This window comes from Chaetodon trifascialis, chromosome 19 (genome assembly GCF_039877785.1).
Source record: "Chaetodon trifascialis isolate fChaTrf1 chromosome 19, fChaTrf1.hap1, whole genome shotgun sequence".
NCBI classification, from domain to species: Eukaryota; Metazoa; Chordata; class Actinopteri; order Chaetodontiformes; family Chaetodontidae; genus Chaetodon; species Chaetodon trifascialis.
Genome location: NC_092074.1, coordinates 1,552,400 through 1,568,838, shown reverse-complemented (window position 1 = coordinate 1,568,838; position 16,439 = coordinate 1,552,400). Strand labels below are relative to the sequence as shown.

At 42.0% G+C, this 16,439-nt stretch overlaps 1 protein-coding gene across 4 annotated transcripts in view; it reads right to left on the bottom strand.

Moving 5' to 3' along the window:
* Positions 1 to 10,572, bottom strand: part of stxbp6l (syntaxin binding protein 6 (amisyn), like) — a 31,529-nt gene extending 20,957 nt beyond the window's left edge. For all 4 annotated transcript variants that reach the window (XR_011603323.1, XR_011603324.1, XM_070986877.1 and 1 more), the window contains exons 1-2: positions 10,268 to 10,572; positions 8,809 to 8,967 (exon numbers count right to left, since the gene is read on the bottom strand). Coding sequence is in view for 2 of the 4 variants with exons in the window: in XM_070986877.1 (XP_070842978.1) it covers positions 8,809 to 8,953 (145 nt within the window). In the remaining 2 variants the exon portion in view is untranslated. The remainder of the gene's footprint in view (positions 1 to 8,808; positions 8,968 to 10,267) is intronic.
* Positions 10,573 to 16,439: the final 5,867 nt, after the last annotated feature.

Sequence of the window (16,439 nt, the reverse complement as noted above, 5' to 3'; positions counted from 1 at the left end):
AGGGGTCAAATACTTATTTCCCCCACTGTATAGGCCAATGTTCAGTCTTCCATTCAATAGATAGCTTCAGTGCAAATTAACTCCTTTCTTTAGAAACTAATATCCCGGAGAAATTCTACTGAAGTTCTAGTGAAAAGAAGGTCTCAATTTTGGTCTTGTTACACCTAAGTGCAGCTTGTGATATGATTGGTCATGATGTCTTAGTCAATCGTCTTGAATAGTTGGCTGGTCTTCTTGACTTTGTGTTAAAACTCTTCAAAACATACATAAACAGAGAAAGTTCTATGTTCTACTACTCTCAGAGGGTGTATTCAGACCAGGAAAGTCCTTTGGTCTGCTGTCTTTGGTTCGGACCAAAATACAATGTTTCTTTTTTGGTTTGGTGCGGTTCCTTTTCACATTGCAATTTTCGCAAGAGCCCCGTTTGCAGAACTTTTGGAGCATCTGAGGAGTACTGAATGTATTAAAAATGCATCAGCATTTTTATGTGTGTTTTCCAGCATACTTTTTATGTTGTCGTCTGCCCAAATCTCCAAAAGACATTTCGTCTCCTCTTCGCTCCATGTTGAGCCACTACTCATTTTAAACCAATGGTCTGATAACGTGCTGCTAATCTTGGAGTTTCACATATCAAGTGAACTGCACCAGGGTTCGTTTGGAAGCGAACCAAGACCACCTCTCCAGCTGGGTCTCATTCTGGCTGTTTGGTCTGCACCAGAGTTCAATGGTTTGTATTCACACCAGCCCAAAAGGTCCAGTTTGGTTTGAATCAAACAAGGCAGGTGTGAATACACCCTAAGAAACATGACATCTATTTTGGGGTTGCACATGGGAGCTGCCTTGGTCCATTACTGTTCTCACTATACATGCGGTCACTTGACACCATTAGGGTGCAGAATTTATGTTTCCAGAGTTATGTAGATTATACACAACTGTACATCTGTGCTGAACCAAATGATGCTGCAGCTATTGACTTTGGCAATAAATAAATGAATAAATTAGCAATCCAGAAGATAAATGAGGACAAAATAGAAATCCTACTAGTACTACAAAATTAGAGATACCGTTTAATAATCTTCATTTTTCCACCTCAGAAACATAGCTAAAGTACAGCTCATTTATAAATCAAAAAGATGCTGAAAAACTGATTCATACCGTTATTTTCGAGCCTACTCAATTACTGTAAGGCATTATTTACTGGCCTCCAAAAAAAAACTGCTGCAGCAGTGTTTTGAGAACCAAGAGGAGAGAGCACATTTGTCCAGCTTTAACTGCTTTGCACTGGCTTCTCGTAACATTTAGAATTGATTTTAAGGTCCTCCAGCTTTTATACATAGTGCTTAATGGGCTAGGATCAAGCCACATTTCTAAATCCCATGTCCATTGTTTTCCTTCAAGAACATTGCGATCATGTGACGCTGGTTTATTGTAGGTTCCCAGCAACAGCCAAAAGGAAATCGGGGAGGCAGCCTTTGTCAATTACATCCTGAAGCTCTGGAACACAATACATATATACAGTATATCAGGGAAGCCAGCTCGCAGATTATTTTTAAGAGAAAGCTAAAAACTTATGTCGTCACTTTAGCCTTTAACAATCTATGACTTTCCTGTTACATGTCTGGAACTTTTGTGCTTTGCCTCACACATGTGCACTCTTTTAATTTATTGTATTTCAGCTTGAATTTATTCATTCTATGTACTCTATGTATTTTTTATTTAATCTTGTTACTGCTATTCAATTCTCTTATTTTCCATCTTAAGTTATGCATTGTCATTATTTTCATCCATACTCTACCTTATTTTTACAATTATTATGAGGTGGGTTTTGTTCTCCATCTCAGTTTACATAAATTTTCTGTCCTTATTTTTATGTTCATTCTATGTCTTTTCTATGTGAAGCACTTGGTGAATCTGATTTTCTTGTTGGAACACACTTTTCATCATTTTTTATTTTAAGCTATCACTGTTTCATGGCTGAATATTCTCCAGTTGCTCCAGAACGCTGCAGCACGTGTTCTGACAAAAACGAGGAAGAGAGATCATATTTCTCTAATATTAGCCACTCTGCACTGGCTGCCTGCACCTTCTTATCTTAAAGAGCTCATAGTGCCTTATTACCCCACTTTAACACTGTGTTCCCTGAATGCAGGCCTACTTACAGTTCCTTAAGTCTCCAAAAGCAGAACAGGAGCCAGTGCATTTAGCTATCAAGCTCCTCTCCTCTGGAACCATCTTCCAGTCTTTGTCCGACATCTGCTTCCAGAAAAAACGACCTTACGATGCTAAGTCAGTGCCATTAGCCAACACCTCACTTAACAATGGAAATACTAACATTACATCGGTGCTAGCCAGCAGCTCAGCTAACAACAGCTCAATTCCCGCTCCCGCTCATAAGTCTGTTGCTGCCGTTCCTTCCCTCAGGCCAGGTGGAGAGGATGCCGACAGAGATGCTGCCTCTTCAACTACCGTTACAATTTTCAAATGACGACTGTTAGCACTTTGTAATAGCAGCAGGACCTTATAAATTATGTTAATAACATGTCAGGGCTCAGTTTTACCTTTTGCCTGTTAACTTTACTGTATGTCATGGCAGAAACAGTCAGTCACACATTGAGGGGAACAAATTGGCAGCAGGGCACCACAAAATAGAAATAGATTACGCATCTCTCAATTACTTGAATGCTTCTATTATTTTTGCAGTATTTTGGCAGCTGCCTTGGTTGGTGAGTCTTTATGGAATTCTTCAATTAACTAAGTTCAATAATATTCAGATTATGGTAATTGTATCATTGTTACAGCCTATTGTTCTATTTTTTGGAGACACCAGTAATGACTTTCCAGACCTGTGGACAGAGAGAAGATTTTACATCCAAGAACCCTTGGTTAGGATATAAAAACAGAAAATTGGGTAGGTTTAGGTAGATGTTAGTTTTGGCAGCTTCTGAAACAGTGGACACAGAGAAATATATACAGTGTGTTTGTCTGTGTGAGCCCTTTTCACACCTCTTCCTCCTGCTGCCAGACTGACTGGACTCCATGGACTACAGACCTGTGGCACTGACCTCCTGCATCATGAAGACACTGGAGAAACTCGTCCTGGAGCAGTTCCGGCCCATGGTCAAACCACTACTGGACCCCCTCCAGTTCGCCTATCAGCCCTGACTTGGAGTTGAGGTTGCCATAATCTGCCTGCTCAACCGTGTCTATGCCCACCTGGACAAGCCAACGAGCACTGTGAGGGTTATGTTTTTTGACTTCTCCAGTGCATTGAACACCATTTGTCCAGTTCTACTGGGTGACAAGCTGAAAGCAATGCAAGTGGACACCCCCTTTGTGTCCTGGATTGTGGACTACCTAACTGGCAGACCACAGTATGTGCACCTGCAACACTGTGGGCAAGTGGATTTTCGTAAACCGGCGGAGTCATGCACTCACGTCACCAATGCCTAACATGCAGGTTTCCACAGTGTCTGGCATTTCACTGCGATCAATAATTAGCAACAGCCATGATTCAATGCAACTATCTGAGTCAGCACATACAGTCAGACCTAAATGTATATATTTTCATCAGTATCTAACATGACCACATCGCAAGCGCGTTCGGCACGTGTAATGGTCACTCAACCTGACCGAATGTACACAGGTGAAACAGGGATGCAAACTAATCAATTAACGTCGCTGTGCCAACCAGAAACAGCCGTGGCATCCTACAGAGCATATATACTGCATATATCTCAGAGCACTCGAGAGACAGACACATGGAAAAAACGTAAGTGATGATCATTGTCCGCTATTACCCACGTCATTTCATTCCAAATACAAATAGTAATGCTTAACATTATCTACAAAGATGGAGTACATCATTGCTTTGAGGAGGATGAGGAGGAGGAGGAGGCTGAGGATTTACCGTCTAAGGACCTCATATTTAGACATGAGTGACGTCAGTCTCCTCCTGGGAGAAGTTTGGGCGTCGGACACTTTCCTGCGCAGGCTCAGTCATCCTCGAAAACTTGCCATGCGCCTCGCCAGCGGCGAGTGAGGCGAGGCACTGGTGTGATTGGTGAAGATTTGACTCAGCTGTGTCAAACCCATTCCACGCCTTCTCCCCTCCCTCTTTCCGAGTTGCGCCGCTGGGTGGGACTGAGATGAGAAGGGGGAGGAGATGCGCCGTCGGCGCAGTGCACGAAAATACCAAAGTCTGCGCCACCACAGCCCATCAGCAAAGCGGACCTGACTTTGCGCCACGACTGCGCCACGGTGGAGTCAAAAATAGAGCCCTGTGTGTCAGACAGAGAGGTCAGCAACAGTAGTGCCCCGCAGGGGACTGTTCTCTCTCCCTTCCTCTTTACCCTCTACACCACGGACTTCAACTATTGCACAAAGACCTGCCACCTTCAGAAGTTTTCTGATGACTCTGCGATAGTTGAATGTATCAGTAAGGGTGATGAGGATGAGTACAGGGCTACTGTGGACAACTTTGTCACGTGGTGTGAGCAGAACCATCTGCAACTAAACATGGCAAAGACTAAGGAACTGGTAGTGGACCTGGGGAGAACCAAGGCACCAGTGACCCCTGTTTCCATCCACGGGGTCAGTGTGGACATTGTGGAGGGCTACAAGTACCTGGGGGTACATATTGACAATAAACTGGATTGGACAAAGAAAACTGATGCTCATTATAGGAAGGGCCAGAGTCGTCTCTATTTTCTGATGCGACTGAGGTCCTTCAACATCTGCCGGACTATGCTCAGGATTTTCTATGAGTCTGTGGTTGCTAGTGCTATTTTCCATGCTGTTGTGGGCTGCGGCAGCAGGCTGAGGATGGCGGATGCCAACAGACTCAACAAACTGATCTGCAAGGCCAGTGATGTTGTGGGTATGGGGTGTGACTCTCTGACGGTGGTGTCAGAGAGGAGGATGCTGACTAAGCTATGGACTATCTTGGACAACGTCTCACACCCACTCCATGATGTGCTGGTTGGGCACAAGAGTACTTTCAGTGAGAGACTCATCCCACCAAAATGCAAGACTGAACACCACAGAAAATCATTCCTCCCTGGGGCCATCAAAATGTACAATTCCTCCCTCTGAATGGCCCTTATCTCAGTATATATATTTGTTTAGGTATATATATATGGCGCAGCAGGTAGTCCCCGGGTCAGGTGGGGCCTTTCTGTGTGAAGTTTGCATGTTCTTCCCGTGCATGCGTGGGTTCTCTCCGGGTACTCCGGCTTCCTTCCGTAGGTGTGAGTGTGAATGTTTGTTTGTCCTTGAATGTGGCCCTGCAATCGGCTAGCGACCGTTTCAGGGTGTACCCCGCCTCTCGCCCATTGTAGCTGGGATAGGCTCCAGCTTCCCGCAACCCCCGAAAGGGCTAGGCGGTATCGATAATGGATGGATATATATATATTTCTCTTTTAATTGCAATTACATGTTTACATGTTTATCTCTTCTTCATCTCTTCTATTTCTTCTATTCTTTTAAGGAGCATTGTAACAAAAACAATTTCCACCGGGATCAATAAAGTATATCTGATTCTGATTCTGATGATTACTGGGCAACATTTGTATCTGATGGAGCCAGCATCATGTTAGGAAAAAAGTCAGGAGTAGCAACCAGATTGACCTTGAGATTCAAGAAGTTTTTTGTATGGCACTGTATGACCCATAGACTTGAACTAGCTGTGTCAGATGCAATTGATGAGGTGAATTCTGTCAATCACTTTTTTGCAGAAGCTATATTCTCTGTGAAGTGTGTCAAACAAAAAATAATGTGAACTGAAAGATGCAGCAGCTGAAGAAGACTCAACAACTTCACATTGGCAGAGTCTTGGCTGTACGAAGGGTGGCCAGTAGCTTTCGGACTGTTCATGCTGTTTGGACTTCACTAGGAGCTCTTGTGCAGCACTTTAAGAATGCTTGTTTTGATGAGAGGAGGTCGAACAAAGTGAGGCAAAAGTACAGAGGTTTATTAGACCGTGTTCAAAGCCCTGAATTCAATTTCAATTTTCAATTTTATTTGTATAGCACCAAATCACAACAGAAATTGTCTTAGGACACTTTCCATTTAGAACTGGTACATGCTGAGCTCTTTTATCTACAGAGACGCAACAGTTCCCTCATGAGCAAGCACTTGGCGACAGTGGTGAGGAAAAACTTCCTTTTAACAGCAGAAACATCAGGCAGAACCAGGCTCTGAGTGAGGGGCCTTCTGCCTCAACCGGTTGGGTGAGAGAATATCTTTGTGACCTAGGGCTCATGTATGATACACTCTATGAACTATCCTGAAGTGTCCTTTCACAGGAGCTTCAGGCTCATTCTATAACTCTCCTTAGAACACAGCATCTGCTAAAATGTACAATCTGAGTGATACAGTCATTTAAAGAGAGTCCAGGTGAGAAATAGGATGAGGCTTTAGAAGCAAAAGAGAGTGGGGAGGTCTATAGCCTTGAAAAGAAATCCAAAACTCAAGTCTATCAATCCAAACCAGTTCTTAGAAAGCCTCTTGAACAATCTTGAGCAACACTTGTCTTTCAAAGATGAGACCATCAAGGACCTCAGCATTCTTGACCAGAGTAAATGGCGATCAAACCTCAGCATCTGCCATGGTGAGGAAGAAGTTAAGCAACTGTGGAAGTGATTTAAGTTGTATACAGACTAAGCACTGAATGGAATGCAAGCAGTCCTGAGAGAGCCCAACAGTGAGCCCAAGGACCTAAAACTGCTCCTTAACTGTATGAAAATGTTACCTGTCAGCACAGCAGAGTGTGAGAGGAACTTTAGCCTTATGAACAATATAGGCACAGACAAGAGGGCTGTCCTACCGGACTCAAACTTAATGATGATTAACATCAACGGCCCCCCTACTTCCAAGTTTGATCCTAGATCCTGCACTGACAATAAATCTTGTGTTCAAAGTCAGTTAGTATTTGTTATTTGATGTTTATATAAGTATTGCACGACTTACCTAAGTACCTACCTGATGTTAAGCCCCTTTAGCCAAAAATATGAGCACTTATTTAGAAAACCAGCATTGAGTTGAGAGAGTATATCACTGTGGTGTAAGTGTTTGTATTGCAATATATTGTTGAATTCTTTGAATGATGATGATATTTGATATTTAGCTATATATACCTAAAGAGGTACTGAATATGTCTGATCTTTGTAAATAGTGGTCAGCTGTTAGGAATGTGCCTTTATAGCCCTGTACATTTTTCAGTCTAATTTTTGTTTGTTTGTTTGTTTGTTTGTTTGTTTGTTTGTTTGTTTGTTTGTTTGTTTGTTTGTTTGTTTGTTTAAGGTGAAGAATGAGTAATTTTTGCAAACTGCAGCTTGACAAATAATGTTAACTTTATAATGGTGGCACACTCTGGTCTACACTATCTGTTGCAGATCAGCTGCTCCAAGAGACCCAAACAAAGTGAGAGAATAGCTGTCCAATTGGCATGTGTGGATGGACTAAGGAATAAGGAATAGTTCACTCAAAATGCATAATTATGTAGTTGTCTTGCCCTATAGTCTATGGGCCAGTATTGATCATAAAAATCTGCACCCCTTCTGTGGCTAATGTTAATTTCATAATGATCGTTAACTCCTCTGGAGCAAACTGGACTGATTTCATAGTTTTTACTTATATATTCCTATTGATAACTATTTATTGTACATAGTGTTGTCTGTGATATTTGTGTGTTTTTGTGTGTTTTTATGCCACTGTCAAAGTGGTGAAGTTTGAAGGAAATTAAAGAAGTCTAAGTCTAACTTACTCCTTGAAGTCAAGCAGCAGAAGTTAAGTGACACTGTGGAAATACTACTGGCACTTTTTTGGGTTAACTAAATATGCGAAAGGGGTTTTACATGTCAGGGTTAATAACACAGGCTGTTTATCCGCTTTTTAAAAAAATTAAGACTATACCCACTACTAGGCACCACTACACCACTGGTCATATCACATCTCTATCCTGGTTAAGAATGCTCAGAAATGATTGGAATTCTCAACGAAACTTTAAAAAAGCAAAATTTGCATGCCAAGCTCTTAACTTCAGCTTTAACAGAGAAGCGAGATGTCTGTGCAGAGCTCAAAGGATACTCAAAGACAATACTAATCCTAGCAATTGTAATTACGATTACAATTAGTCATTTGGCAGACGCTTTAATCCAAAGTGACGTAATTTACAGACCGATGGCACATAATCAGGGGCAGTTTGTTGGGGTTCAGTATCTTGCCCAAAGATACTTCGGCATGTGGACCACCAACCACCAATCTCCTGGTTGGCAGATGACTGCTCTACCTCCTGAGCCACAGCCACCCCCCTAGCAACAGCTTGTTTGCCCAGCTACCATCTGGCAAGCGATACACAAGTATCCACTGTTGGACCACCTGGCAACTGGGCAGCTTTTTTGTTTTGTGTACAGCTTAAATGGGCTACAACTTGCATTTTGTTATACAACTCTGTGTTGTATAATGACAAAATAAATCAACCATGAACCTTGAAAAAATAAACCTTGAACTCTACAAATTCCCTTTTCAAGAAAGTGATGAATAATAAGTGAACATATTTTACTGTTGTAAATGAAGGCATGCACTAACAGATATAAATCAAGCTGCAACATTAAGTCATTCCTGCCAATTTGAAGTTTGAAAAGAAAATTTGGAAAAATGCTTGTCAGAAGGTTTAATGACAAGTTAATTTTGTTTTCTCTTTCTGTTTAAATACATTACAAACATGATTAGAAGTAGCACACATACTGTAGAATGCATTTGGAGTAGAGGTGAGCAGTCTGTCATGAATTCTGTTTTACAAAATTTTACCTGAAACACAGATGAATGTGGTGTAGGCTTCAGGAGGCAGGAAAGACATCCTCTTCCTTTTCCTCCTCCGCACCTCCACTGCCACCAGCATCCGCTCATTACGAGGGAGGAAGACTTCTTTGTTGATGGTAGACTGAATATTCATTGTAGTCCTGTGACCTGCACAGGTGATAGACAGACATAACTGTGCTTGTTAGGCTTGTTTAGAAATTGCAGTGTATACAGGAAAAACGACTAATAGAAGAAGAAAGAAGAGGAAGAAACATCCTTTATTTGTCACAATGAACACAACATGCAGAGTTGGGGGGGAAACTGCACACGCCATGCATATGTGAAATTCTTTCTCCGCTTTTAACCCGTCAGTGGTCAGTCCTTCCTCCGTGCAGACCAGGAGCGGTGGGCTGCCAGCCGACCAGCACCGGGGGACCACTTCCTTTGTCATCATCATTGGTCAGATGGTGATCTTCTTGCATGTTTTTAGTGACTGGGATACCCCAGGTGAGCACGGGGAGAATATGCAAACTCCACACAGAAAGGCCCTTTTTCCTTGAGCAGCAGGCACCGAAGGCATGGTGGAGGACACACCACTAGTGCCCACAGCGGGAATCAAACCAGGACCTTCTAGCTGTGAGGTGACAGTGTTTCCACCATGCTACCGTGCCACCAACTAATTCTAACCATGTTTGTAGTGTATTTAAACAGAAAGAGAAAACAAAATTAACTTGTCATTAAACCTTCTGACAAGCATTTTTCCAATAGAGCTTGAAGTTAAAAAAAACAGGTGAATGGATTTCTGCATGTGGTGCTGAAACACAAGTTAACAATGACTTTGAAAACTTCACAGTATAATGGTTTCATAAAGAACTTCATGTGTTTACTTTTTTGTGTGCTATAGTGACTATTCACTGACTCACAACTATTCAAAAAATATTTAAGTGTTAGTATCTTCATGTGTGTAAGACATCAGCACTTACATAAGTAACAGAAGATAAATAAAAACACATGTAAAAATGTTCGACATCATCTGATATGAAACGAAAATGATTTGTCAGCTGACAGAAAATGAATCAACAACAATTCTAATAATTTATTGTCACTTGTCCAGCACAAACACCAATCATTATCTGGATGCTGCCTCTCTATTGTGAGGATTTGCTGATTTTCTGTGTTCTATCACAGTAAAGTGTCTTTGCATTTTGCTCTGGTCAGAGAAAACAAGACCTCTGAAAATGTCGCCTCGGCTCTTGGAAACAGTGATACTGATGGAAATCAGTTTCATTTTTATAAGGTAACCAGATGATACACCCACTGTTAAACATGCATTTTAGTAGCCTAAAGGCACACAAAAAAACAATAAAAAGTAGCTAATGATAGATTAATCTTTTCATTTTAAACTGTGCATTTATGAAATGATTCTACATAAGTAAATCAAAAAGTCTTTAGCTACAAGTAAGCTTACCCGGTCTCGTAGTTTTCTCCACCCAAAAGCCTGATTCTTGACTCTTGTAGTAGCGTCTACTAAAGGAAGACTGTCTTGTTAGCCCAAATGTTAAATTAGCAGTCTGTTAAATTCATTAAATTTTCCCAGGATTCCATCATGAATTTCCCAAGTACACCACACAGCGTGCCTTGCTCTGAAGGCGCAAATAATCCATAGTCCATCCCATTTCAAGAGGTTGGCATGCACGTGGTAAAAGGGTGCAAGTCAGAGAACAGTCTCCATCTGTCTCATAGACAGAGCCAGAGCAGGCTGGCTTTTAAACTGCAGTGGCAGGGTTGCTACCAGCTGAGAAAATTGATGTGTGGTGATTTTCTATGGAGACTGTATCTGAAACTGATTCTCAATTTGTATTTGTGTACATTCCAGCAATCTGCAAACATGAATTCAGATCTGTAAATGTGTATTAGATTTGCACATATGTAAAATATCCTATGATTTTCAACACAGCCAAGTCAAGCGTTTCTTGTGCTGTCACTACTCACACTATTCACAAAACATAAAATTAACCACTGAAAGAACTATGAAGCAGCATTTGATCTGCTACAGTGTATCATTACATCATAAAATCTTGTGAAATGGTAAATGCACATCAGTTTCAAAGATGTGCCACCTATGGGACATCTACATAAAAAGAAATACAGAATATCACTTTGCTCTAAATCAGTCAAAGATTAATTAGTATTAAAATGACCACAGTAATTACAGGAATTGGAGGTTAACAAAACACTTGTGTAAGAAAGGCTCCGGTAAAGACCGTGGTGTATAGATCAAAAGATTGCTTAGTGTCTTTTCTGTCTTTGCAGGTCGAGATGCGTTTCCAACACAATAGCACAACAAAGGATGTGTTGTGCCACCTTTCAGAAATTAAAGCTCTACAGTGTCCCACAATACAGAAATACAGCTGAGTCACAGCAAGAGAAACTCGACATGCAGTAACACACTAAGTTTAGTGGTTGTTTGGCAAACAGGCAGGCATGAGTAATGTCTCTTACAAAGGTTCTGCAAACCTAATTTTTCATTTATGTAACATTGTGTTCCACTATTTACATTATCAAGCATGGCACTCAAATCAAATCAAATCAAACTTTATTTATATAGCACTTTTCATACATAATAAAATGCTACACAAAGTGCTTTGCAGGAGTTAAAAAACAATATAAATCAAAATAAAGCAACAATAAAAACCCATCCCTCCCACCCTCCGTATGTACAAACACCCACCCTCAACTACATGCATACACACATGCACACGCGCGCACACACGCACACACACACGTACACACACACATTCTTACTGCAGACAATAGCAGGGGTAACGAGACATGGCGGGCACTAATGATTGAGGAGAACGCCACCTTTGGGGTCGTCCACACCGAGAGACATCAGGGACTGTGAGCACACCAAGGTAGGGAGTTGCCTGACCAGCCGGGCCAAAAGGGCCTGAGGACAGCACCCCCTGCAACAGATCATCACATCTCTCAGGAAACACTGGAATTAAAAAATACACATTTAAAAGAAGAAAAGTTCGTAAGATGATAAGTAAAGTAAATAAAATAGGGTAAAATAATACAACATATAAAACATGAGCATTGAATGAAATAAGATGAGTGAAGGAAATAAATAGTAAATAAACTATAAATGAAAAATATAGATAAAATATAAATAAAATGAATAAATGAAATAAATAGTAAATAAACATGTCGTTAAAACATACAGCTAAAATATGATAAGATAAGAAGCCTGATTAAAGGAATGAGATAAATCAAATATATCAATTGAAAGCCTGATTAAAAAAGTGAGCCTTGAGCCTCTTTTTAAAAACATCAACAGTCTCTGCGACCCTGAGGTTCTCCAGCAGGCTGTTCCACGGTCAGGGGCCATAATGACTAAAAGCCGCCTCCCCGTGTGTTTTAGTTCTTACTTTTGGTATGGTTAAGAGGCCGGAGCCGGAGGACCTCAGGGTCTGCGAGGGTTGATATGGTATAAGAAGGTCAGAAAAATAAGAAGGCCCGAGACCATTAAGACATTTGAAAACTAATAAAAGAACCTTAAAATCTATCCTGAAACGCATGGGGAGCCAATGCAGCGATTTTAAAACTGGTGTAATGTGCTCCCGCCCTCTGGTCCTCGTCAGCACTCGTGCAGCTGAATTTTGTAGTAGTTGAAAATTTGAGGTACTCTTTTTGGGAAGACCAGAGAGCAGGGCATTACAATAATCTAAGCGACAAGAGATGAAAGCATGCATCAGCACCTTCGTGCTGGCCTGAGAGAGAAATGGGCGGACTATTAATATTATATATCTTATATCTTATATTCTTAAGATGGTAAAAACCTATCTTTGTTATGTTTTTGATGTGTGGAATAAAAGTAAGCTCAGAGTCAAAAATCACGCCCAGACTTTTTACAGAATGTGTTGGTTTAAGATCTTTTAGTTTTGGTAAAAGTTTCTCTCTCTGGCCTTCAGGACCAGTGACTAAGACCTCTGTTTTGTCCTGATTGAGCTGAAGGAAATTTTCTGCCATCCATGACTTGATGTCTAAAATGCAGTTAAAAAGGGCATCAATTGGCCCTGTGTCATCAGGAGACATGGCAATGTACAGTTGCGTATCATCGGCATAACTATGGAAGCTGATGCCGTGCCTCCTGATGACGTCCCTGAGGGGTAGGATGTACAGATTAAAAAGAGTTGGACCTAAAATTGACCCCTGGGGAACTCCACACTTGATCTCATGGGCACCTGAGGAACATGCATCCCAACTTACAAAGAAGTGTCGGTCAGTGAGGTATGAGACGAACCAGTTAAAAGCAGTACCTGAGAGGCTGACCAGGTGCCTCAGTCTATTTAATAAAATGTGATGGTCTACTGTATCGAAGGCAGCAGTTAGATCCAGTAGTACCAAGACTGTGAGCTTGTGTTTATCTAAGTTACATCTGATATCATTTAAAATCTTTAATAGGGCTGTCTCGGTACTGTGGTTCATCCTAAAACCAGACTGATACCTTTCTAAAATGTTCTTTTTGTTTAAAAAATCATTTACTTGGTTAAAAACCAGTTTTTCTAAAATTTTACTTAAAAAAGGTAAGTTGGATACAGGTTGGAGAGCAATTCACCATGTATAACAGCTGTTCCTCAAAGAACCCATAGAGCGTTTTTAAAAATCGGTGTGGGAATTGGGTCTAAAAGGCAGGTTGTGGGGTTTACCTGGGAGAAAACTCGACCAAGTGTCCTTGCATCAACCAGGGCAAAACTCTCCAGTGTTTCCTCAGGTAAAACCTGTGATCCAGACGTATTGGTAGTTAAAACCTGTTGAGATAAAGGACTGGATCTGATGTTATCAATTTTGCACCTGAAGTGGTCTGCAAAGTCTTCACACAGGGTATTTGTTTTTGTCTTATGAGATCTGTTAAAATCACTGTTTATTAAAAGATCAATTGTGGAGAAGAGAAATTTTGGATTATTTTTGTGGGCAGAGATTAGCTTTTTGAAGTGAGAATTTCTTGCCTGTTTAATGGTGTTATTGTAAGTTTTGAGGTGATGACGGAAAATTTCATAGTGGACTGTTTTGATTTTCTCCATTTCCTCTCAGCACTCCTGCAGTTTCTTTTCAGATGCTTAATTTCTTCATTTCTCCACGGAGGTGTAGGTTTTTTCTTAATTGTTTTTGTTAAAAGAGGAGCCACTGCGTCCAGCGTTGACTTCAGATTACTGTTAAAATTGTCAACGATAAAATCACATTGTGCTGGTAAAATCTCTGCAGGAGTGCTCTGTAGAATCTGGATAAAATTTGCAGCCACTTCAGGAGTTAGGTAGCGTTTCCTCACTGTTCTCACTGGTGCCTCCCGCTGATTAAAACTGGTGATGTTAAAAAACACACAGAAGTGATCGGACACCGGCAGATCCACAACAGAGGACACCCCCCCAGACAGGCCATAAATTATGATCAGGTCCAGGGTGTGCCCCCTACTGTGGGTCGGCTGTGTAACGTGCTGTTTAAAATCCATACAGTTTAAGAGGTTTAATAATTCTCTGGATACTGGGTCCGAGTTGTTGTCAATGTGTAGATTAAAATCACCAGCTATTAAAATCCTGTTGTAGGTGGTGTGAATGACTGATAAGAACTCAGAGAATTTGCTGATAAAAGAGGATGAATACTGGGGTGGTCTGTAGACCGTTACACAAAGAATAGGAGGACTGCTAAAAACAAAGGCATGGTGCTCAAATGATGTAAAACTGTTAGAAGGAACTGCATTTGCAGACATTGTAGTTCTTGTAATAGATGCAGTTCCGTCTCCCTTTTTGCCCCTCCTAGTAGAGAATAAAAAGTAAAAATTTGGTGGGGAAGCCTCAGTGAGAACAACAGGTGCATCAGTACCGAGCCATGTCTCTGTAAGGAGAATACCATTTAGGTTTTTGTCTAAAATTAAGTCATTTATGATAAAAGATTTGTTTAAAAGAGAGCGCACATTCAGCACAGCCAATTTGATAGCTGTGCTGAACGTGCGCTCATCATGGTGTTTTAAAGGAATGTTAAAAACAGTGCTGGGTCTAAAAACATTCCTGGGCTTTGAATGTCTGTGTGAAGTGATTGATGTAATGATGTGAATGTCCTGAGGTTTCGATGGAGAAGAGGGGGTTAATGACGGGAAGGTGTGCATGGTGTGGGTGAAACATGTAGTGGGTGAGGGTGAGGGCGAGTGTGGAGCAGAGGGCTTGTGTGCAAGAGTCATACCTGTTAGTCAGGAGGTGGCTGAAGTGCAGGACCGGACAGTGAGGTCAATGTTGACTGATAAAAGCCGTGAACCCTCCTGGTTGGGGTGTAGGTTGTCCCGTTTAAAAAGGCAAGGCCTGTTTAAAAATGCTATAAAATTGTCCACATACAGGATGTTTCTTCTCAGGCAGTAACCCTTCAGCCACAGGTGCAGCTGGCAAAGCCAGCTGGTGATGACGTCACCATTGCGTGGTTGGGGAAGCGGGCCGGAGATAATCAGTTGCTTCCCAGTGTCCAGCAGGCGGTCGATCAGCGACACAAAATCCTTTTTTAGGACCTCCGACTGATGATTTCTGAGGTCATTGATGCCTGCCTCCAAGACCAGTGTGGAGGCTGGGCTGTGTTCCGCACACAGTTGGAGAGCGGCGGGACAAGGGCAGGAAGTGGAAGGTGCCGATGTCTTAGGCTTGGCTCCCTTTCGGTGCCAGCGGGACTCGGCCTGTGCTGGTGCCGGAGTTCCGGTGGTGATCGAGCCCGTCCTTGGCAGGGTGGTGTTATTTGTGGCCGCCATGTTCCGATCACTAGCACCGGATCGCCTCAGGTAGGTGATATGTTTCACCTGGGTCGTGGGGACAGTGGAGAAATCCAGGAGGATTTTGTCTTTCTCCCTGAAGTTGGCCCGCAGACCGGAGATGCTCTCCCTCAGTTTCGAGTGTGGACCTGCAAGTGAGAACAGCCTCTCACAAAGGACAGAAGTGGCAGGGCTGGTCAGATACTTGCGGGCCAGGACAGACAGCTGTGGGTGGGCCCCTGCTCGACTTGATCACCACTGCAGTGAGCAGTCTGTCTCGCTGATGGGGGGCTCTGCTCTGTACAGGCTCAGGGCCCGGGTACACTGCATTTCATCATCTGATTTAGAGTCTGAAGACAATGAAGAAAGAAGGAGACTCCTCTTCTTTCCTGGCTCCTGTGTGGGGTCTGGAGCATCTCTCTTAGACTGTTCCTGCAGCAGGGCCTCAAGGCTGGTCCAAACCTCTTCTCGCTCACCCCTTCCTAGACACTTTAAATCCTTAAAGTGTGGGTCAAGAACAGTAGCCATCCTCAGCCATTCATGGTTGAGTGTAGCTATGCACTGGGATAGGTCCTTCACGAAGGCAGTCTTGAATTTCACCATGTAGACTATGTCCTCATCAGAGACCTCCATGGTGTGATGCAGGTGGCAGAGAGCAGGTAAAACCACTGAACATGAGACATAGGTCTCACCTCCAAGGAGCTCAGTCACAAATCTGCAGTGGACACAGACAGTTGAGGAAATTGATTATTATTATTATTATTCTACTAATTAACTGTCAACTACAAGAGCTTTTCAAAGGAACAGTAATGATAAATCACATTAATAAAATAGTTTTGTTTGCCTGCAT